At 39.8% G+C, this 25,873-nt stretch overlaps 1 protein-coding gene across 4 annotated transcripts in view; it reads right to left on the bottom strand.

The window, feature by feature from the left end:
• The window catches only part of ERICH3 (glutamate rich 3), a 1,772,788-nt gene that overhangs the window by 1,047,099 nt on the left and 699,816 nt on the right, over positions 1-25,873 (bottom strand). For all 4 annotated transcript variants that reach the window (XM_044085800.1, XM_044085803.1, XM_044085802.1 and 1 more), the window contains one exon: positions 2,537-2,677. In XM_044085800.1, coding sequence (XP_043941735.1) covers positions 2,537-2,677 — 141 coding nt within the window. The remainder of the gene's footprint in view (positions 1-2,536; positions 2,678-25,873) is intronic.

Here is a 25,873-nt window from a genome sequence, read left to right as displayed (position 1 = left end):
CAGAAGTCAGAGCCAAGCTATCCAATGCCATAGCTCCAAGAGGTAGAGACAGCTCCGAAAACCTCGAAGTTAACTTCAAAGTCTCAGACCTGACAAGGCAGCTTCCACTCTGAGTGTCATCTGGATCCAAAGAAGTTGCAGCCAGTGCACTCAGAGTAAACTTCGGATCTTAAGATACTAGTATCTTCGGATCTGAGCCAGACAGACCCAGAAGGTTCAGATCCAGGGACTGTGAAACAATCGGAATCAGAGAAGGAGCAAGTAATGGTGGTGCAACAGATGGATGGACTCCCTGACCAGAAGGGGTAGGAGCCAGAAAAACACCCACAGTATCTGCGCCGAGAGGAATTTCCTCATCATTCTGTCCACATCTTCCTCAGTTAGACTTCTGGAAGGATGAGTTGAGGCAAGAGATAGTGACATGGAACAATGTCTCTCTAGAAATAGAGAGGGAACCCTAGAAGGCACTGGATCTAAGGTTGGAGAATATTTTGTTCTAGGTAGAGTCTTCAGATCTGAAGAACTTGGATCTGAAGATTTTCTTGTTTGATCTGAGGGGGAGTGGCTTTGAGCAGATTTCAGATCACATTTAGATTTTTTTCCTCAGAGGCTCCAAGGAAAGCGTCAAAGAACTAAAAGGTCTTGGAGACTTAGTCAAAATCTCTTTAGTTCCAACAAGCACCAAACTCAAGGCAACTAGATTTTTAATATGTGAAAAAAATAAATACAACACGTAAGCACTTTCGTTTAGGACATCAGTGGAATGTTCTTTAGAATTGCTTGTTTTTAACTTTAACTTAAATACAATGTTTTTAATATATTGCATTTTTACCATATATTAAGAGCAGAAAATGAGACTAAAGAGTTAATTTTTCCTTTTTCTTGTTAACAATTAGCTAGCTGTTTTTCCTGTGTCCAATCAGAATGACTTGTGTAGTATTTAAATGTTTGTTTTGCATTATACCTATGTCTGATGAAGTTTACACTGTCTAAACAAAAGCGTTTACGTGTTGTATTTTTTATTATTTTTAGTTTTTTACATTTTGCCTCAACTTTGGTGCTTGTTGGAACTGAATCTGCCAGTTTGCTTACATTTCTTGGTCTGCTTCAACATATTTGGTTCTTCAAAGTCTCTCTAGTCTTAGTCTTGGGGTACTGAGCCCCAGCAATAGCCTCTCCGAATGAAGATGGGAGCAATCCTTTTAACAGCAGTTTATTTCTATCTACTATGGCTCTAGGATTGAAATTTTTACAGACAGAACAATCCACTTGTAAGTGTTGAGGGCTTAAACAATAAACACACAAAATGTGGGCACAGAAATTGGTAATTTATGCCCACACTTTTGACACTTTTTCAATCTGGCAGGTCCTTTATCAGACATAATGACTCATGAAAAGTGAAAACAGAAAGGAAAAGAGAAATTTGTTTTTTTTTTAACTTAATATAGGGAAAAGGGCAAAATACTAGCAATGGTATGAACTACATTAACATGTACAATAGAGATTATAGGGAAAAAATACCAGTTATTGCAAAACAGAAATACACAGAGTGTAAGGGTAAGAGAAAAGAATATATGTTAAGGATCGAAACTATCAAGAAAAAAATCACTTATCTTAATACAAGCTCGAGAGCTCAGACTGACCAAGTCTTTTTGTAAAAAGCAGCAAATGAGATCTGTGGTATGTTAGGGGGTTGGGGCATTATGGGTAAGGAAGGAGCTCAAGAGCTTTTTAGTTACCACAAGCTTCAGTAACAGCTGAGTTGGATCAGAGGATGGGATCCAAATGAAAACTGACATCATCTTATATATAAATTTTAAGCCACGAAAGGAGAGTGAACATGCTGGCCTACTGTCACAACAGTAATGCATCTGATACACTGCCAGCAACCCAAGATCAAAAAGCAAATCTGATCACCCTTCCTAGACAGTAACAGGATCATTTTTCTTTTTTTTTGCAGGGGGGAAGGGGGGTAGACAAACTTCCTAGTAGAAATTGGAAGATCCTGGGTGGATAGACAACCTAATACTTAGGGGAGGGATTACATGACACATGACAGACCTAAAGTGCTTGAAAGACTAAGCACCTGTACTTATGACATCCAATGATTGACATATCTGTAAGAAGCAATCTTAGGAATTCATGGAACATATGGCCTACTATGGCCTAACCTTTCACTGAAAGAAAAGGAAAACCTTATACTTTTGATTTTCACAACTGTTCAGAGAATTAAAGTAGTGGTTAAGAGGAAACGTCATCAGAAGGGTTCAGATAAAAAAGAATAACATGAGATGAAGCTAAAATATGTGGAGTCAGAGTGACTATGTAATAGATACTTTGAAAATGTGCAAACATGAGTTTTAAAAGTAACTTTAAAATAACACAGCAAATCTCCAAAAAAGTTAATCACTGCTTTGTTACAAACACGTACTACAGCATTAGGTAAAATAATCAGTATGATGCTAATGTGCTACGCTAGATTTCTAGACCTTCTGCTTGAAATTAGGACACAATATTACTTAACACCATAACTAACCTTCAGATCAGGCTCGTGTATAGGATCTCTGGGTCTGGAACTTGGAAACGTCCTCACTGAAGATATATTGCTGACTAGAGGCTGCAGACGATGAGGACGTTGCATTTTTCCTGGTGCGGTGTTTGGTCTTGTAGATGAAGGCTTTAAAGCAAAAGATTAAAAAAAGTAATAAAAGCAATACAGATAAAAGCTACATACAGCACACAAAAAGGACAGTTCGCTAGACACATTATTTCAAAAGATAACATTTGTTTTGTGTCTAGCTAATGTCTCTACTCACTTGATGAGAAAATGGTCAAACAAGTCTTTGCTTTAAGGAATGTGCACTTTATAAACCATTCAGTTGCTGGGATTTGATTATTTCCTTGATAAAAAATCTACTGCAGTTAAAACAGAAGTTTAAATGTGCTAAATATTGTTTGCACATGTACAGTAATTTATATGCTAAAAGTCTCTTATCAATTTATAAATATGCAGTATACAGATTTCCCATTTAAATGCAAACAGGAAACTTTCTTTAATGTTGTACAATATCTGTAATAGTTCTATAGTACAAGTTTTCAACAGTGTTGTATTACTCAAAGGTCATTACTCTATTCATCTGCAGTGTTTTAGTAAATACATTTGCAAGATATTCTCCCAAAGGATTTTAAGATGTGAAGCAGTCTGGTTCACTAATGTGTTTTTCTCAGTGACATTCTACCTGCTGAGATCAACAAACCTAAGATAAAAAAAAAAAAATCTGGCTTCACTCTCATATTTTCCTGGTATTGTTCACCCCAGGATCTGGATGCTATTAAAATTTTTCCTGACAGCATCCTTGTGCAAGGTGAACAAGAACTGTCTAAGTAACACTCTGCTCCCACGTGAAAAGAAGTTAAGTACTCACCATAACGTTCTATCTGTGTTGTCCATTCTCATTCTTCCTCAACAACTGGGTCCAGATCCGAACCTCAGATCCAACTCAGACGTTATTTTTAGTTCATGGCCACTAACAAACTCTCGAGCTACTCCTAATGCTGTTGCTTTCCATTGACTGGGTGCTCTATCCCCTAAAATACCCCAGATCTTGTTTGCCAGCTTATAATACAAAGGGAATAATTAACAACATGATAGAAATTCATATCTGAAGCTCAACATAAGGAACACTGGTTCTTTTACAAGGTCTCATTCCTCCAGAAGCCATTACTTCAAAGGTAGGGGGTTGGTGGGAGAGTAGTTGAGGAAGAGTGAAAATAGACATCATAGATGGAACTTTATGGTGAGCACATAACTTAATTTTCCTTCATTCCTCAACAATTGGGACAGAGTCCCCAGCTACCTGAAATCCCGGGAAGACTCTAAGGAAGGATATTCCTCAGCACAGTTGAGTCGAAGGCTGCTCTTCCCCTCAAGACCAGACCCAATTGTAAAGAGTAATAAAAGTATGAGGATCAGTCCAAGTAGCAGCCGCATATACATCATCCATGAAGGTTCTGGATAAAAATACTGAAGATGTTACCATGCACCTGGTGGAATTGGCCCTCAATGGTTTTGGTAAAGAAAGGCCTAATTTGTTATAAAAAAAGATACACAATTGGTAAGCCATCTGACTAAGGTTACCTTTGTGACTGGTTTGCCCAATTTGGAATCTGCAAAGGAGACAAACAATTGATTTTTTTTTCTAAAATTTTTTTGTTCTATGTAAGTAAAAATGCAATTGTCTGCGAACGTCCAGTAAGTGTAACACATATTCACCCTTGTTTGCAAAATTTCGAAAGAAAAATGGCAAATTAATAGATGGTTGATGTTTGATTCTGATACCACCTTAAGAAGGAAAGTAGGATTGTCACCCTATTCTTATGAAATATTAAGTAAGGAGGTTTAGAAGACAGTGCCTGAAGTTCTGACAGTCTTTTAGCAGAAGTGATGGCTACCAAAAATATAGTTTTCCAAGTCAAAATTTTAACTCAAATTTAGCTGCTGGTTAGAGTGGTGAATGAATTAAGGATTGTAATACCAAATTTAAATCCCACGGCAGAGTTGGATCTTTATAAGGGGGTCTCAAAATGAGGGTACTTCTAGAAAAGGATTTACAAAGTTTAGATGAAGCCAAGGAAGAGTTTTCAATCCCAACATGAAAATAAGAAATGGCAGCTAACTGCTCCCTAATAGTTGAGGAGGTAGCTCCTTTGTTGAAAATTGTTGCTAAAAATTCAAGGGCACTATGTACTGGTGCTATAAAAGGGTCAACACATTTCTACTGTGCCCAAAAATCAAATCTCTTCCATTTGCTTCTGTAAAGTTTCCTTGTGGAAGCTTTGTGGGAAGACAAACATATATGATGAACAAGGGAAGAGAGTATACATTGCTTGGCTATCAATGTAAGTGGAGAAACCATGCGGTCAGTTTTTAGGTTTGAGATATCCACATAAATCATGCCTTTTGGGTGAGACAGAAGGTCTGGAATTGGATCCAGTCTCCAAGGAAGGTGGATTAGATGAGGCCAAAGGAAGGGAATCCAAATCTGTAGAGACCAGTAAGGGACAAATTTGGTTGGCTTTGCTCTTCAACCTGGATGCTTTCTGCAGAAATTTGGGGATTAAGGGAATTGGGGAATAAGCATGGATGAGACCAGAGGACCACTCGTGTAGGACAGCATCTCTTAGTTACTCATTCGGCAGGGGGGGGGGGAGTTAGGGAAAAGAATCTGCAACACTTGTTGTTTAGGGAAGACACAAATAGGTCTTAGCATGATTGGCCCCACAGATGAAAAATAATTTTCACCACATTCTTGTTGAGAGACCACTTGTGAGGTAGTAGAGTGCACCTGCTCAACTTGTCCGCTATCATGTTGGATTTCCCCAGAATGTGCATTGCTACCAGAAATTGGTTGGATGAGATCACCCACTGCCAAACTCTAAGAGTTTCTTGGCACAGGGGTAAGATCTGATTCCTCCTTGTTTGTTAATGTAGCAAACAATGGACATACTGTCTGTCTGAATTGCAATTTTCCCAAAAGGGAGAGTCTTGGAAGGTCTGCAACGCTAAGAGCACTGCTCTCTTTTCCAGGGCGCTGATATGCAAATTGGCCTCTTCAGGGAACCATGTGCCTTGGACTGCTTTTCCCAAATCCCCATCCAATCTGGGATGCGTCCATGGTCACTATGGCCTTGGGTTGAAGAAGAGTGAAAGGACAGCCTTGTAGAACCTGATCTGAGTGGATCCACAACCAAAGGTATTTTTTGCATGTTTGGTTAATTTTTATCTGAGCAGAGATGTGCTGATGAAGAATGGACTACTGAGTTGTTAACATTCATTGAAGAATTCTCATATGAAATCTTGCTAGTCGAACTAAAAATGTAACCACAGGCACTGATCCCAAGGCTTGTAAGATCAACTGGGCTGAGGTTGTGGAGTTGTGAATTATCTTCCTGACCTGGAATCTGACAGTCTGTACTCTAGACAGAGGAAGAGAAGCTGCCATGGATACTGTGGTGAAAAGGGCTTCAATAAAGTTCAATGTCTGAGATGGTTCTAACTGAGACTAGTTGTAATTTATGGTGATCCCCAGATGGGAGCAAGTCTGGAGTACCTTGCCTTGAACTCTTATTAGTTGATGTCTAGTCAGGGTGGTAATAAGCCAGTTGTCCAGGTATGGAAACACTTGGAATCCCTGCAGTCTCAATTGAGCTGCTACTACTGCCCTGCATTTGGTGAACAGTCTGTTATGTAAAGTGGTGTGGTGAGGTCAGAGGGCAGTGCTTTGAACTGGTAATGACTGGCTCCCAGCCAGAAGCATGGAAACCTTCTGGACTATCTGCTCACTTTTATGTGATAACAGGCATCCTGAAGGTCTATCAGGCACATCCAGCTGTCCTTGCACAAAAAGGGCAGAATGGACTGAATCGTGACCATCTGGAACTTGGTGTGCTGAAGTGGTTTGTTCAGACTGCTGAGATCCAAAATCAGTGTCCAGTCCACTGTTTTCCTTGGCGCAAAAAAGAATCTTGAGTAAGTTCCAGATTCTATTTGGTCTGGTGGGACCTCTTGGATGACCCTTTCTTTCTAGCAGATTTTTTATTTCTAGTGATGCTGCTTTCCTCTGACTGGGTGGAGTAGCGAAAATTTTGCATACATGTGGAGGTGGTAAGGAAAAGGGAATTATATATCCTCTGGAAATAACCCCCTGCACCCATGTATCTTTTGCAATGTCTAGCTAGGCTCTCTGGTGCAAGGATAAGTGACTCCTGATTGCCTCCAGGAGTGGACAGTTGGACCTCCTTTCAGAAGCACTAGTACGGTCTTGTCATTGAAAGAATCTCTGGAGCAATAGTTCTACAGGTCTCCTCTGCCATGTGGGCGGTATCTTCCATTCGAGTTCACCCCTCTGCCCCTGGGGGAACTATCTCCACAGGGATCTTGTAAAGGACCCTGGGACTTTCTGAACCATATTTTCCAACCTCCTCACTGAATCCTGGAAAAGGTCCTTTGAGGGGTCAAAAAATGTACTCCCACTGCAGAAAGGGTCCGTCTTGCTTGCACCTGGAGAGTGTGTCCTTTAATTTAGTGCAGAACAAAGAGCTTCCATAAAAAGGTGCATTGACAAAAGAGGACTTGAAGGGGTTTGCAAAGTCACCAAAAAACAAGGAAGACGAGGTCCAGCCGACAGAAATTTATTCACAACATACAATACACCATACCATTGACCTAGGTTTCGTCCGAATACTCAGACTTCTTCAGAATGCCACAATACTGTTACAAACCACTTAAATAGACAGTACAATCAATCAATGAATTAATTAACAATTCAATTAAGATTCAATTAAAACACTTAAAACTTTTAAGTTTTTTAATTGAATCTTAATTGAATTGTTAATTAATTCATTGATTGATTGTACTGTCTATTTAAGTGGTTTGTAACAGTATTGTGGCATTCTGAAGAAGTCTGAGTATTCGGACGAAACCTAGGTCAATGGTATGGTGTATTGTACGTTGTGAATAAACTTCTGTCGGCTGGACCTCGTCTTCCTTGTTTTTTCGTCACATTGGTTGTGGACATACTATTTTTGGTTACATGGTTTGCAAAGTCACACAAGCACATCCAGGCATGCCTCCTAATCAAAATGCCTGAACCCACTGCCCTTGAGGTACCTTCAATCGGATGAGAGATAAGCCTCATGGATGAGTTAGTGATTGATAAAAGGGTAGTCAACTGTGAGGCCACAGAAGACTGAGCCTTAGAAGTACTGGTTAAAAATAAACAGTTCAAGTGTACACAGCAGGTCCACACCAAAATAAAATTCTTCCTTTTATTCACCAGTAGATTAAGCGCTTTCATCAGCTTGTAGCTAAAGACTTCATCAGAATCAACTCAAGCATACAGAAAGGTACCTTAAATAGTTACAAAACACACCACCTGACCAATTAATCAATTGTTACTTAAAAAGACATACTTTAAAACACAATGCAATCCTTCAATGAACCCCGCCCCCCTTTTTAACAATGTTTACAATTGAATCTAAACCAAATAAGACCCAAGCTTTAAAACAGAACTTATACTACAATAATCATTTAACCCTGGGCAAATGTGTGCTTGTAATATAATTTGCCACAGTAATTATTTTAACTCCAGAATATCTTTCCACGGTCCACCTCGAGGGTTTTGGCATACCTGCTCTATTGCAAAAAATAAAATATTGTGATCAGAAAACTGTTCTATATGTTTTGCCAGAGCATTAGTTTTTTTGTGTTGTCTAATGTCCAAGGAGTGTTCATACATGCGATTCCTAAAGCGTCTTTGTGTTTTCCCCACATAAAATTTGGGGCACACACTACACTGAGCCACATAAACAACTGTAAACATTCTTATAAAAAAAATGGGGGGGGGGTTCATTGAAGGATTGCATTGTGTTTTAAAGTATGTCTTTTTAAGTAACAACTGATTAACTGGTCAGGTGGTATGTTTTGTAACTATTTAAGTTACCTTTCTGTATGCTTGAGTAGATTCTCATGAAGTATTTAGCTACAAGCTGACGAAAGCGCTTAATCTACTGGTGAATGAAAGGAAGAATTTTATTTTGGTGTGGACCTGCTGTGTACACTTGAACTGTTTATTTTGATCTGGTTTTGTGTTTGGTTCCTGGTTATGCAGTCAGAAGTACTGGTTCCAGAGAATGAATTTGAAAGTTCTTTAATCAGATCCCTCTGTAATCTTGTGAAGTGTGCCAAATAATTCAATGATCTGAGTGCAAAGGTCGCTGAAGCATATGCATGCTTCCCAAATCTCTCCAACTTCCCTGACTCCCTGTTAGGGGGATGGACCAAAGAACTTTGCTCCTTAAGTTCTTTCTTGGTGGCCACCACCACAACCATGGCATCTGCGGGTACTCCTTTGTTCCAAAATCCTTTCCTGCAGGTGGTGCCAAAATACCATCTGGCCTTTTGTGGATTGGCTCAACTATGTCCAGTTCCTTCCATGCCTGCATAGGATCAAGTCAATGAGCTTGTCAGTGGGTGGAGTGACCCAGGAGGTAGATGGGACAGAGCCAATGGCTTCCAGGAATACTGATTCCTCTTTGGGAGTGAAATCAGTAAACCAATCACCCCTCTGCTTAAGAATATTTAGGATGTAATCAAATGAGACGTCTTCAGCTGGAGATCTTGGAGACCCTTCTCCATCATCGAAACTGGTATGTTCAGTGATGGATTCCTGGGGGGAGTCCAAGTGCCTCCTCTTGCACTTCCTTTTCTTAGGGACTTCTTTTATGGTTTGTTCCAGGGAAGTATCAGAAGAAATAGTAATATCCCGATGGGTATCCTGGAGACTTTGGGCTGGCTGTCCCTGTGGAATGGAATGATGGGGCTCAAGGCACACAGGCATACAGAATCCAGAGGGGAGATCCAAGGGAGAGGAGCTGTCCATCCTGCAGAAGCAGAGGATACTCTCTTCACCACCTCAAAGGCAAAATATCCCAAGGAGAAGGAAGTCGATGCAACAGAGAAGCCAAGCTTCCATCCCATCGGCTCCCCTTACCTGGAAGGCAATCCACCCAAGGCAGAGGTCAGAGCTGAGCTATCCAGAGCCAAAGCTCACAGGGGCAGAGATGGCTCTGACAACTTCAGAGCTGACTGTAATGCCTCAGATCTGACAGGGGCACTTCGGCTCCATGAGTTGTCCAGCTCCGAACCACTCATAGCCAGAGCTATCACAGAAAACCTCGGATCTGAAGAAACTATGATCTTCGGATTCAATACTTATGGTCCCTGGAAACTCAGATTCAAGGGCACTGAAATGAAAAGTCAGATCAGAGAAGGAGCCAAGATCATTGGTGTAGTACTGGTAAAGGCTTTCTGACCTGAAGGGGTAGGTACCAGAAGATATACCATCTGAATCTGCACTGAGAGAAACTTCCTCATCATTCTATCTACATCAGCCTTGGTCAGGCTTCTGGAAGAATGAGATGATGTCACAGAGGGAGACCTGGAGTGCCAGCAGAATTCCAAAACAGGAGATGGTACCCGAGAGGGTACATGGTCTATGGTGGGAGAATAATGGGTCCTAAGTAACTGTTTCAGATCCAAAAGGATAGGATCCAAGGAATCCAATTTAATTTCCAGTGATGGCATCAGGAAAAGAGCAGGCATCAGATCTGATTTCTTAATTTTTTTCTTAAGAGGTTCCATCGTCTGATCCGAAGATGGGATTGAGGATCCAGATGTAACCAAATGCTTACCAGAAAACTCCTTTTGTTTAGGTTTGGTGGGGGGGGGGGGTTGAGTCTCAGGTACAGCTTCACAGAATGAGCAAGGTAGCAAGCCTTTTAAAATTAGTTTGTTTTTTCTGTCAGCGATAGCCCAAGGGTTGAAGGACTTGCAAATTTTGCAATCCATTTGAAGATGTTACAGGTCTAGGCAATAGACACATAAGGCATGAGAGTCAAAAAGCGGTAATTTGTGACTGCATTGTTGACATTTTTTAAATCCTGATGGCTTTTCAGACATTATTAATAATCAAAAATCAGGAAAATAACAAAGAAATTTGTTTTTTTTGTTTTAAAAATTCAGGTAAAAAGAAAGAGACAGAGAGAGATACCAACAGTGGTATCAGGTGTATAAAAGAGGAAGAAAGGTTTACCAACAATGGGAATGAGAAATAACATGAAAGTGTAGGAAAGGGAAGTAAAGTAGAAACTACAATAAAAAATATAAAGATATAAAAAGGATAAATACAATAAAACTGGAATTATCTCTGAAAAAATATACTAAGCTCAAGAGCTCACAGTGACCACATCCAAAAGTGAAACCAGCAAATGAGATCTGAGGTATGTTAGGGGATAGAGCATTATGGGTAAGGGAGGAACATGAGAGTTTGTTAGTGGCCGCAAGCTAAAACTAACTGCTGAGTCAGATCCGAAATTCGGACCCGAACCCAACTGCTGAGGAATGAATGAATACTGACAACATCAGATCATTGTTTATAGCTTTAAAGAGAAGACAAATTTTCCTTGGAAGTGATACTCTGCTATGTAACAATCTTATAACAATCTTGGTTATATCTTAAAAGGAAAGATGATTTTTTTTATGAATTTACTAATTATAGTTTTGTAAAGCAAACAATTTTAATAGCAACATGTGACAAACACTACCAAATTTATTCAGGACTGACATGTAGCAGTTTACTAATGCAATAACACTGAGCAGAAGTAAAGCTTTGGCTACCATTAAAATAAACCAGGAAGAATTAATGACCTGTTTACTGGAGGAGCTGTCTAGGAACAGTGGGAGTGAGAATCTCTCATTGACTCATCCATCCTGTGGGATGCAGGCATTCTTATTCTGCTGCAAGACTGACAGAAAGCTAATGGGTAGGGCTACATGCTCCCACTGTAGACAGATGTTGGTGAGAGCAGTGAAGCATGTGCATAGAATACTGGGCTGCTGCAATAGGCTTTGCTTTGTATGTACATGCTACACATTACCAGGGAGTGTGACTAGGATATTAAGGCCAAAAATCAGTATTATGGTGTTCAGTACTCATATATCATGTTACAAGGTACAACTCACTTGTCCTACTTCAGGAGTACAGGTAGAAATTAAATGATATATGTATACGCATATGTGTGTGTGTGTGTGTGTGTGTGTGTATATATATATATATAGATATATATATATATATATATATATATATATATATATATATGTATATGTATACATACATATATATATATATATATATATATATATATATACACACACACACACACATATATATATATATATATATATATATTTATATATATAGTTTTATATATAACACACATATGTATATATATATATATATATATATATATATATATATATATATATATATATATATACACACACACACACACACACACACACACACACATATATATATATATATATATATATATATATATATATATATACATACACATACATTTACGGTCCAACCTAACACTCTCTTACTAGGCAACTTCAACTACCCCTCCATTAACTGGGTAAACTACTCATGTACCAATACACTTGGCCAACGTTTCCTGGAGTTCATTAATTCCAATACCCTGGACCAGCTCGTTCTTACCCCCACTAGAGGTGGCAACATCCTGGTCATTACTAACATGGGCGACTGTTGCTCCACACCAATAGTCAGCTACTCCCTGGTTAGATCCAACCACAAACTAATCACCTTGGAAATCCACTTCCCTCCCACCCCCAGCAAAGGTATTCACCATGAAAATCTTCTCCAAAGCTAACTTTGGGATCCTAAAAACAGAGGTGGCTAACTTCACGGCACCCATGCAAATGGAGAATAGTTGCGTGACCACAGAATCATACACCAATGCACTGTACGAACACGTACAGAAATGCATGGATCTCGCCATACCCAAGAGAACCAAGACACTCTCCTACAAAGAAAGGAAGCCAATCTGGCAGTCCCCTGCCATAAAAAAAATCTACAACAGAAGGAGGAAACTGATGTGGAATAAGGTGAAATCCCAAGACTGGAAAAACTCCCTTATCTGCCTCAACAAAAAGTTGAGATCCCTCATCAAATCCTCTAAAGCTAAGTATGAAAACAGAATTGCAGCAGACAGTAAAGACTACCACAAGGTCTTCTATAGTTATGTAAAGAATCTCCACAGCAATACCCAGATTTGCTCTGAGCTACTATACAATGGTACCACCTATATTGAGCCAAAAGATATTGTCAATATACTGGCCGACAGATTCAGTGCCAACTTTACACCTCTCCCCCCGCAAAGGACCAATCACAATACCAGTAGATTGTCAGGCACCCAGTATTACTGCTGCACAGGTTAAAACAGCACTGTCCAAGGCCAAGAATACAGCTTCTATGGGACCTAATAAAAAGCAGACACAGTCACGACCGCAGTATCCAGTACTAAATGATTTTACTTCAAGTGCACAGAACACAAGCGCTTTCACTATAATAGCTTCATCAGGTGTTTAAAATGCACAGTAAAACACATCTCATATAAAGCAATAAGGTAACAATCACATGATACATCCCATTCACAATTTAAAAGCATATTACATACAAAATACCAGCATATAATTTAACAGCACATTAAAAGTATAAATAAAACATAAATACATTAGTGAAAGTTGCACTATCTTCAACGGTCCATTTTTAAGTCGGGGTCTCAGGGGGACAGATTCATTAAGACCATGCCCCAAGTTCCCCCTCAACCTAACAATCCATGTAGACTCTAAGTCTTCAGTCTTATTAGCTATATCACCTAACCTGGAACTCTCTGATATTCTACCAATGACCAAGAACTTGAACATATGGGTGTCGTCTGTGCTCATGACATGTTTAGCCAGTGCATTAACATTGTTGTGTTTATTTATATTGCAAACATGTTCTCTTATACGTTCTTTAAATGTTCTATTGATCTTCCCTATATAGAATCCCATACATTTAACACAATAAGCAAGATAAAGTCAAACATGTGGCATGTACTTTAAAAGTGTACATTTTCCTCTGGTCAGGATGATAAAATTCAGCACTGGTGTCAATATAACAACAAAAATTGCACTGCCGACATGGCCTAATGCCATATTCACAATCTTCAGCAGAGGTTCCCTTGGGATAACATAGTCTCCTTTTTAAGGACTTGCTATTCCTAAACTGAAACCTAAGTTCATCATCTATAAGTTTGGCTACATCAGGATCAGTAACTAAAACTTTCCAATGCTTCCTAATGATGTCTATATACTGAGAGACATCAGTAGTATAGCTCAAAGTATAGCTCTATTTTCCACCCTACCAACTTTCCTTCTCCCATCAGAAAAGTAGGGTTTGGCCTGACCGTGCCTCATTCCCACTACATCATTGACATTCATATGGATGTGTTGCTCATTATACCCTCTATCTCTGAGATTATCCACGCCAATGTTTACTTGTGTCTGAAAGTCCTGCTCCTTCACATTTAACCTAGATGCTCTATATTAGACATGTCCAACCTGCGGCCCGTGGGCCGCATGCAGCCCTCAGAGCTCTTCCATGCGGCCCTCAACCTCTTACTGCAACATCGATGTACGCACGCCCCAAAACACTTTTTTGTTTTGTGTTTTTTGCTCCCGTGACCTGTAACGCTAATGTCGGTGTGCGCATGTGCCAAAGCACCCTTCTAGTTTTCTTTTTGAGCCAAAAAAGGGTCAGTGTGTTTATGCCATTGTTTTGCGCCGAACAATCAGTGTGTGTGTGTGTGTGTGTGTGTGTGTGTGTGTGTGTGTGTGTGTGTGTGTGTGTTCTCATTGAAGATGGACTCATGTATGGATTTGCCGCTGTTGCCATTGAAAGGGACAGCAATTACCTGTGTTAATAGGTAAGTACGGAGTGAGTCAGTGCATGCATGAAAGCAGAATTGTGTGCATGAAAGTAGAAGAGCATGTGTGTGTGTGTGTGTGTGTGTGTGTGTGTGTGTGTGTGTGTGTGTGTGTGTGTGTGTGTGTGTGTGTGTGTATATGTGTGCATGAGAGAGAGAGAGAGAGAGAGAGAGAGAGAGACGCATGCACAAAGAGGCTAACAACGATCAGTCTACCTACTGAACACAAACAAGTTAGCTCACAAATATATCATACATTAAGAGTACACTTTCATTAAATTGCGACTTTCCTGAAGGGAGAGTGTTGTATTGAACATGAACACATACCTCTTAACTGTATGGATTTTCAAAGAATGTCTGGATTTTTGCCTCATCTTCTAATTTGTGTATTTTGCTTAGGAAATAAAAGTAGTTATCCAAGGTAATGCAGTTCCAGGGAGTAAGAATGAGACAGCAGCCTAGGGTTAATGGGTCAGTAGTGGACTGACTATGTGGGACTGTAGCATATAAAGTTGTATTGTTTTTTCAGACAAACACAAAAGCACCTAGTACTGTTTTTTCATTGGTGGGTTCTAAGCAGTGGTAGATTGGACAACAGTAAGCTTAGCTTTGGTGGATCATCAATACTGGCAAATCAAGTGGGCACAATGTCATTTTTTAAATGTTGGGGATTTTAGTGTGTATGTGTTTGCTTATGTGTTGGGAGTGCTGCAACAGTAGATGATTATTAAAGACAGAGACTTACGGACTGTGGAGAATATGTTTCATTGTTTCAAAACCTAATACTTGGGTGCGCATGCCAGAAGTAGATTTTTTAAGACATAGCTTCTTGCCATTTACAGTGGATGGATATTTACATTTAATGGACAATGTATTAGCGTGAGCCTGTGGGGTTCTGAAAGATGCCAAGTCTACCACTGCCAATGTCTTGTAAAGTGACCTGGAAATGGATATTGGGATGTTACTGAAAAAAATATAGTAAGTGGGCTTAGAAATATAGTTTAATTAAACAAAGTGTACTTTCAATTTACAGGCCATAATCTAATTTATTTCAGGTAGTCCATATACTGGTAAGGGTGGCCACGGTGGTGCAGTGGTTAGCATTACCACCTCACAGCAAGAGGTTCTCCGGTTCGATCCTCGGCTGGGGTGCCTTCTGTGCGGAGTCTGCATGTCCTCCCTGTGGTTGCATGGGTTTCCTCCGGGTGCTCCGGTTTCCTCCCACATCCCAAAGACATGCTGCAGGTGGATTGGACACTCTAAATTGGCCCTAGGTGTGAATGTGTGCCTTCAGTGGAAGGTTGGGCGCTGGGCTGGCAACTCGACACCGTAAAACTCCACTGCCAATCATGAGTGGACAAGGTGATCCGCTGTGGCGACCCCTAACCGGGAAAAGCCAAAAGAAGAAGAAGAAGTCCATATACTGGTAGATTGTATGCCATTAAACTTAATTAGGGAGAGCTGTCATTCTGGGGAAACAAGCAGCCCTAGTTTCAGTGAAAGCTCTGTGGTTGCTTGCAGGTAGGAAGTTGCAGGATGTTGATGCAATGTGTTTTATGTATTATTTTTAATGCAGTTGTCATTTCAAAGCATGGTTTTCTTTGATGCAAAAGAAGGCAGGACTGAATGAGCCATATAATGCTTAACTGACAATGATGGGATAGAAACATTATAAGTGATGTATAATGTTTGCAGCTACAGTTGTTTCAATGGTGTCTGTGATGTATAACTATTTTGGGCCTGTGTTCCACTTTTATGTTTCGCTTTGTCCAGATTTCTTGCTCTAAGGTTGAGAGGTATGTTCCATACTAAATCAGAAGTTGTATTTACCTTGGAAGACTTTTCGGCGTAATTATGAAAAACAGAGCCTTTTTAATATCGCTGCTTATTTCCAATATAAACTGCCATGCAACCTTGCAAATAACCTTCTTATTAAGCTACTTTACTTCTTTTGGAATTGACAGGTATGATTCATCTGTTCGGACATAAGCATAGAGTGCTAATGTGACTTTGATTTCTTGAAGCAGTCTGTGGTTTACATAATCACAATAACTTTTCTGTGTTTCTGGGTATGTAATCAATTTAATAGTTTTAAAGATGTTTTCCAAAAATAAATAAATAATCCATTCTACACTTTGAGCTATTGACAAAGTCTGGGAATTTGTTTTTTTCAAAAGCGAAGGTCAGCATTACAGCTCAGTAAACTGTCAGTCTGTGAGTAACTTCTGCACAAATTAAAATGTCTGAATGTCAAATGGCTTTAGATTGGAGGGAAGTTTATTTTTATTTATTTTATTTTATTTTACATTTGTTTACCGGGAAAGTCCGACTGGGTACAAGTCCATTTTCAGCGGAGGCCCGGGGAGAAAAACTCCAAAAATAACACAAAACAATATAATGCATGAGAGAGAGAGAGAGAGAGAGAGAGACAGCAAATTATGGATTGTAGTACTCATACAATATGGCAGAGATTGCATCTCATAACAGTGAGAATCATTGCGGTACAGAATAAACTTAAAAACATTTTTTTTCAGTTATAATTACAGCAAGGCAAATATCAATGAGTTAAATTTTTAGGAGAAAGCTGTTTGTACATAGCTAAATCTCTGAAACAATCTTTTGGTATGGATTAACCTGGAGATTGACACAAGTTATATGTTTACACCAGTATGTAGCATTATAGTTTATGGTTTTTTTATTGATTTACTTTTTGCCGAGCAGTTGTTTGTTGATTTATTGATGGTCCTTTTGGTGGTGGGAAATTACATGGATGAATCCATCTCTATTATGATTTTTTTTTCAGATATTTTGACTTCCAGACAATTTCATTCAGTGAGTGGGTGTCATGTGATTACTGAGGTTGCCTATTTTACAAGTAGGGGCTTTTTGTGTGTGTGTGTGTGTGTGTGTGTGTGTGTGTGTGTGTGTGTGTGTGTGTGTGTGTCTGTGTGTGTAAGAGAGAGAGATTAGTATGTATACTGAATATAATTTAGCAAATGGAATTCTTAGTTAAACATGCCCCTCTTCTTGGACATAGATCTTAGCCATCCAGCTGGGAAAGGTTAGTATGTGGATTTTCCATCTGGTTTGATGAAGGCTATGCTACTTACCCAAGGACTACATTTATGGCTATCCGTCCAGCCATCGTGTTGCTGAACTACATTGTTTGATAATGAGAGGAGCTTTTTACAGAAGTTGAAGGTTTTTGTGTCAAGAACCTGTCCATAAAAAGTGGCTTGTTTATGTTGCAGTGAAGGCTGTGGTCTTTGTAGTGAGCGTTTTAAGTATAACCAGTATTTCTGAGGTTGAGGAAGTCTCCTAAGGCAGGATCTTTCTTAGCCTGGAAAGCAAGCCAATGGTGAAATTTAAAGGAGCCAGTGAGAGACAGAGGAAAGCAAAAAGGTTTTTAGTCTGTTTAGATAACTAAGTGAACTTAGTCCTTTAACCTTTTTTGTCAGAAATGGTTGTAGTCTTTCTTTTGGCAGGGTGTTTTGCTGAGGCATATGTCAAAAGGGGCATTGTAATCAATATTGGCTCTTGTAAAGGAAGAATACAGGGATGTTATGACCTCCTTGTCCCTGGATGAGATACCCTTACTAATGAATTGGGCCATGTAAAAAGCTTTCCTTACAACGGAGACAACGTGGTGGTCAAAAGTCAGGTTTCTATCAACCTGGGTGCCCAAGTACCATACGACTTATTGCATGCTTACAACATTGTTATTAATGTGATAATTTGTGGGGACATCACTCTACTCAAAGGGGATGATGACACATTTTTTGGCATTTAGCTTGAGGCCATATTTCTGGCACCAGTTATTTGTTTGGGTGAGACCCTCTTGTAGCTTATTCAGAATTGCTTTATTAAGTCAGTAATGCGAATTCTTTACTTTATTGCAAATTTGTTGGGTTATTTTTGTGGATTATAGTATTGTAGGACTGCTGATGTTGACATTTTACGTAGTTGGACTGCTGGAATGGTTTTCCCAGTGAGAAATGCTAGTGCTGTAGTGAATATCTGTTTATTTGTAATGTTTATATATATATATATATATATATATATATATATATATATATATATATATATATGTATAAAAAACTAAGATGTTAGAGTTAACTGTTAGATTAGAGAATTAGAATGAGAATTAGAATTTTAAGGCAAATAGTAGGCATTTATTACATTTATTCATTGTTCAAATGTACCTACAGTACAACCAGGAGGTCGACTGTGGTCTTCCGGAGCAACAAAAGAGTTAACTATATGATATATTTTATATGCAGCCCCAAGACCATTTCTGTTCACTCAATGCGGCCCAAGCAAGCCAAAAGGTTGGACACCCCTGCTCTATATATTTGATTATGTATAACATTCCTAAAAACGTAAGGAGAATGTAAACTATCCCTGTGTAGCAAATGATTCACATGGCATTCTTTCTTATTGAGCTTAGTAAAAAGTTCTCCTTCCCTGTCTCTTACAACCAACACATCTAAGAACTCAATCTCATGAAGTGCAGATTTGAAGGTGAACTTAAAAAAAGTTCATACTCATGTTAACTCATGAAATTCCAGAAATGTGTTGAGGTCACCCTTCCAAAAAATAAAAAGGTCATCTACAAACCTTCTGAAGAATAAAATATGACTGCTATATGGTACATTCGATACATATTCAGTCTCCCAAACAGCCATAACTGCATTGGCATAGCTATTGGCACAGGATGTGCCCATAGCTATGCCATTGCATTGTTTGTATGCCTGCCCCTCAAACACAAAAACATTGTGTTCAAGCACAATTACAAGTAATTTGGCCAATAGGCTAGCAGTTTCCTCCCCATAGTTGGCATAACGTTCTAAGAACAGAACAGTACTGGCAATACCCTCTACATTGGGTATCACAGTAAACAGGGAGACTACATCCATGGTAACAAGTAAATAGTCCTTGCAAGTACTCATGGAAGCAAAACAATACAAATCATTCAAAAAATGCTCACTGTCCTTCAAAACATGCTTGAGATTATCCAAAGCAGGTCTCAGATGTTTTTCTATATAAATCAACATTGATTCCGTACACCAATTCCTATCCGAGACAATCGGTCTCATTGGTGAATCTACATTGCTCTTATGAAGTTTTGGTAAGCCTTGTATGAGCGGAACTGTAGGTTTGCTTACAAATACTCAAATAACTTATCATCTATCAGATTTAACTCTAACATACATTTCACAAAAATATGTACATCAAAAATAACATTGTTGACTTGCACACACGATATTTTCTCAAAGAACTGCCAGTCATCCAACATGTCTCTCATTTTTGTAACATACCATTCCTTATCCAATACCACAATTGGCCCACCCTTATCGGCAGGTCTAATAATGATATCTCTGTTGTGCTCAAGACATTTCGCTGCATCGTTCTCATTTTTGGTTAAGTTATACCATGTTCTATTCCTATGAGATACAGCATTACCAAACTCCAATTCATAAATGTCCTGTACACATAGCTTCTCAAAGGCTGTCACTTGAGAATTAGGCTTAGGATGAACCCACTGGGTTTAAAAAAAACATTATTAGCATTGTTAATATTATCAGATAGAGCTGCATCATTACTGGTACTACTATACAACAATTTTAGTGTTAAATTCCTAACAAACATTTTCACATCAGGAATGACTTCTGTGTAGTTAGACTTAGTGGAAGGTATGAAGGACGAGCCTTTCTGTAACACACTTTGTTCATATTCAGACAAAGTGTGGCTAGACAAATTCCACACTAGTCCTTTTTTGCATTCAAAAACGCTTTCTTGATGGTGTTCTGACTGTTTATATTCCCTTCCAGTTTCCTTTTGTTGCAACTCCGACTTCTCCCTTTCTGTTGTTCTTTTATAAACCTGAAGTTCTGCTCTTTCACGGGCAACGGAAAATGGAGGTTATATTGTGCAAAAGCGCTAATAACGTCAGAGCCCGTACCAACTAGCTCAGTTGATGTATTAATGCTTTTAACCATTGCGGAATCCCTATGAACTTGAGCCGTGGTGACAATAACTTTTTGTGAGCTCCCAAGTCCCTGCACGGAGCTGCAGTGTTATCTAATGGTGGAGGTACTTAATTTCCACTTGTTGATCTCGCACCACTCACACAAAACATCTCCCATGTGGTGACAGCACAATCTGCTGTCGACGCTTCCCTAGAGTCCAACGGACTTGCATTATTGGCATTTGATGCCTCTGAACCAACAATGCTATCATCTACAGTCAAGTCTGTAGAACCGGCCTCAACTCTAGGCTCAACTACATCTTCTCTAGGCCAAGTAAAGACATTTCCTGTAAGGAAATCTCGTCAATCATGTCATATTTTGCTAATTTTACCCTTCTGTAACTTGGCCTCATACACAGAAAGGGAATTCAGCATGTCCGTCAGATGTTGGTCTAAAACAGCATCTGGATATATTTTCAGCAACTGCAAATATTTGACATTCACAGAGTCAATTAATGTCTTAATCTCCCTTTCAGCGGCTTGTATCAGAAGCCTGAGATAACTAAAGCTTTCTTAAATATTAACCTTCTGCCACTCAAGCAGAAGCAGATTATCACCATTAATATGAGAAGGCATTTTCAAAATGCGTAAGCCTCTCGGCACAATATTTTCAGACAGGCATACCTCCAGATGAAATTTCTAAAATTGACTTCTCTTCAGTTTATATAAATCTTTCTCTAGTGCAAATAAATGAGCCTTTAAAGCAATAATATCAACAGTACTGCTTCCATCAGAGCCGCCCTCCACAGAACAGCCAAGTAAAGGGTTGATACAAACAGTAACATCAGTCAAAAACTTATTCAACTTGCTGCCATTGTTCATATAATTAACTCCTGAGTTTGTACAACCAGAATCCAACTCAGTTATCTCATCTGCCATCATGATGAGCCAAGTGGTAACAAAGTAACTCAACAAAACAAAAATTAAAAGAAATACCACTGAAGCAGGCTCAAACGCTGTGTCGAAGAAAGACAAAAATGAATAAAACCAATAAATAACAGACAGTCACGACCGCAGTATCCAGTACTAAAAGAGTTTACTTCAAGTGCACAGAACACAAGCGCTTTCACTATAACAGCTTAATCAGGTGTTTAAAATGCACAGTAAAACACATTTCATATAAAGCACTAAGGTAACAATCACATGATACATTCCAATCACAATTTAAAAGCATATTACATACAAAATACCAGTATATAATTTAATGGCACATTAAAAACATAAATAAAACATAAATACATTAGTGTGCCCTGTACAATCACAGCCTCACCTCAGGCTTTGTCCCTGCTGAATGACGCACTGCTACAGTCATACCTCTCCACAAAGGAGGAGCGACTATAGACCCTGGGAACTATCACCTCATTAGCCTGATGAGTCTGATATGCAAAGCTATGGAACGTATCATCATGGATCTAATAAACAAGGATATAGGGAATCTCCAAACTCTAGATCCCACACAGTTTGGTTTTGTGAAAGGTAGATCCCGCCTGCTCAACTTGGTCAACTTCATTGAGTCAGTCACCAGAGCTGTGGATGAAGGCAAGGTGGTTCTTACAGCCTACCGTGATCTGGCCAAGGCTTTTGATACTAATTCCCCCACTAAGGAATTATAGAAAAACTCACTAAACTTGGCATCAACCCCTATATCACTAGGTGGGTTGCAAACTGGCTCACAGATAGAACCCACAGTGTGAATGTAGCTGACTCCATGTCAGACTGCCGATTAATCACAAGTGGAGTCCCACAGGGTTTGGTCCTGGTCCTCTCCTGTTTGGTATCTACTTCTCTGAAGTCCAGGCCAACACGAAGGGACTCTGACTGACAAAATTCTCAGACGATTGCAAGTTGGGAGTTATTGTTAACTTATCAAGTGATGCTGACATCCTACAGAATGTCCTCACGGTGACCAACGACTGGTGTCAGAACCATGGCCTTAAGCTCAATGCCAAAAAATGTGTCATCATTCCCTTTGGGCAAAACCTGGTTCCTATGAATTACCACATTGATGGTAGTCTACTGAACACAGAAGGCGTTATAAGAGATCTGGGAACACATTCTGACAGCAATCTATCTTTTGATCACCACACTGACACTGTGGTTAGAAAGTCCTTCTGTGTGGCACATCTCATTAGTAAGGGTTTTGCATCCAGGAAGAAAAAGGTAATTGTCTTCTTCAACTCTTCCCTCATTAGGCCAATCATCGAGTACAATGCCCCATTTGGCATGTACCTCACTAGACACCTGTAACAACTGGAGAGGCCGCAAAAGTACATCACAGAGAGGATCCTAGGCCTTAAACACTTGTCCTATATGGACAGACTCAAAAAAACTCCAACTATTCTCTGTCTCATATCGCCTATTTAGAGGCAATCTCTGCTTGACTTACAAAGCCATGTCTGACCAAGCTCTGTTAGAAATGCTGCATCTAAAGAAATCCCAATCCCTCCGCAGCACATGCTCCAGAGACCTCAACCTCATTACCACAATTTACAGAAAATGCAGGAGGGACAGGTTCATAACCCAGAAACTGCCCATGCTATGGAACAGACTTCCCATACATGTCAAGCAAAGCACCTTGCTGACCCTCTTCAAGAGAAATCTTGATGAGTGGATGGGAAACAGAAAATTCACCCCCGGGATAACTCCAGTGGCTCTTCTCGACTGAAGCACTGGGAACTAAGGTCGGGTGGCACTATGCCAAGGTAATCCTATGGCTAGGCTTGTAAAGGCCCCAGAGCCATTAGCCTACTACACACTTATGGACCTACACACATATACATATATATATATATATATATATATATATATATATATATATATGGTTCTAGGACGTAAGATCGACAAGGAAAAGACCGACACCGACTTCACCAACGCGAAAACACCGACACAGAAATAATCGACACTACAAACCACGGACATTTCACAAGTAAGGGGTTTAAAATTCGCTAATCAAGCCTACCATGTTCAGGTAAGGGGTTTAAATTTAACACATGCATAACACTGCCACCTTACCTGAACATGGTAGGCTTGATTAGCTTAATTAAACCCTTACTTGTGAAATGTCCGTGTTTGTGTCGACATTCTGTGTCGGTGTTTTCGCCGTGAAGTCGGTGCCGGTCTTTTCCTTGTCGATCTTACGTCCTAGAACCATATATATATATATATATATATATATATATATATATATATATATACACACATATATATATATATATATATATATATATATATATATATATATATATATATATATATATAAAGATATATATATATATATATATATCATCATCTTCTTTCGGCACTTCTCATTAGGGGTCGCCACAGCAGATCATCTGTTTCCATTTCTTCCTGTCCTCTGCATCATGCTCTGCATGTCCTCTATCACCACATCCATAAACCTTATCTTAGGCCTTCCTCTTTTCCTCTTACCTGGCAGCTCCATCCTTAGCATCCTTTTCCCAATATACCCAGCATCCCTCCTCAGCACATGTCCAAACCAACGCAATCTCGCCTCTCTTGCTTTGTCTCCAAATTGTCCAACCTGAGCTGACCCTCTAATATACTGATTATTAATCCTATCCATCCTAGTCACACCCAGTGCAAATCTTAACATCTTTAACTCTGCCACATCCAGCTCTGACTCCTGCCTTTTTGTCAATGCCACTGTCTCCAACCCATATAACATAGCTGGTCTCACTACCCTCTTGTAGACCTCCCCTTTCACTCTTACTGGTACCTGTCTGTCACAAATTACTCCTGACACTCTTCTCCACCCAGTCCACCCTGCCTGTACTCTCTTCTTCGCCTCTCTTCCACACTCACCATTACTCTGAACTGTTGATCCCAAGTACTTAAACTCATCCTCCTTTACCAACTCTACTCCCTGCATTCTCACCATTCCTCTACCCTCCCTCTTATTTACACACATATATTCTGTGTTAGCCCTGCTAACCTTCATTCCTCTCCTCTCTAAAGCATATCTACACCTCTCCCGGGTCTTCTCAACCTGGTCCCTACTCTCACTACATATCACAATGTCATCTGCAAACATCATAGTCCACGGGGCCTCCTGTCTGATCTCATCTGTCAACCTGTCCCTCACCACTGCAAATAGGAAAGGGCTCAGAGCTGATCCTTGATGTAATCCCACCTCCACCTTAAACGTATCTGTCACTCCCACTGCAGTCTTCACCAATGTCGTACATATCATGTACCACTCTTACATACTTCTCTGCCACTCCCGACTTCCTCATACAATATCACAACTCCTCTCTAGGCACCCTGTCATATGCTTTCTCTAAGTCCACAAAGACACAATGCAACTCCTTCTGACCTTCGCTGTATTTCTCCAACAACACTCTCAGAGCAAACATTGCATCTGTAGTGTTCTTTCCTGGCATGAAACCATACTGCTGATCACTAATCATCACCTCCCTTCTTAACCTAGCTTCCACTACTCTTTCCCATAACTTCAAGCTGTGACTGATCAATTTTATCCCTCTGTAGTTACTGCAGCTCTGCACATCACCCTTATTCTTAAAGATAGGTACCAAAACACTTTTTCTCCACTCCTCAGGCATCCTCTGACTTTCCAAAATTTCATTAAACAATCTGGTTAAAAATTCCACTGCCATTTCTCCTAAGCACCTCCATGCTTCCACTGGTATGTCATCTGGGCCAACAGCATTTCCATTCTTCATCCTCTTCATAGATGTCCTTACTTCCTCCTTGCTAATCTGTTTCACTTCCTGATTCACTATCCCCACATAATCCAACCTTCTCTCTCTCTCATTCTCTTCATTCATCAGCCCTTCAAAGTACTCTTTCCATCTACTCAACACACTCTCCTCGCTTGTGAGTATGTTTCCCTCACTATCCTTTATCACCCTTACCTGCTGCACATCTTTCCCAGCTCTGTCCCTCTCTCTAGCCAATCAGTACAGGTCCTTTTCTCCCTCTTTAGTGTCCAATCTCTCACACAACTCTCCATATGCCTTATCCTTAGCCTTCGCCACCTCTCTCTTTGCCATGCGCCTCATCTCTTTATACTCATGTCTACTTTCTTCATCTCTTTGATAATTCCACTTCTTCACCAGCCTCTTCCTCTGTATACTCTCCTGTACTTCCTCATTCCACCACCAGGTCTCCTTGTCCTCCTTCCTCTGTCCAGATGTCACAACAAGCACCTTTCTAGCAGTCTCCCTTACTAGCTCTGCTGTAGTTACCCAGCTAATCGGTAACTCTTCACTGCCTCCCAGTGCCTATCTTAACTCTTCCTGAACTCCACCTCACAATCACCCTTTTTTAACTTCCACCATTTAATCCTTGGCACTACTTTCACACTCCTCCTCCTCTTCTTGATCACCAACGTCATCGTACAGTCCACCATTCTATGCTGCTTAACTACACTTTCCCCTGTCACCACTTTACAGTCTCCAGTCTCCTTCAGAC

Source organism: Protopterus annectens, chromosome 10.part0 (assembly GCF_019279795.1).
Source record: "Protopterus annectens isolate FY-2018-M chromosome 10.part0, PAN1.0, whole genome shotgun sequence".
In the NCBI taxonomy this organism is placed as follows: Eukaryota; Metazoa; Chordata; order Ceratodontiformes; family Protopteridae; genus Protopterus; species Protopterus annectens.
Note: the sequence above shows the minus strand (reverse complement) of the source record. Positions and strands in the feature narration are given on the sequence as shown.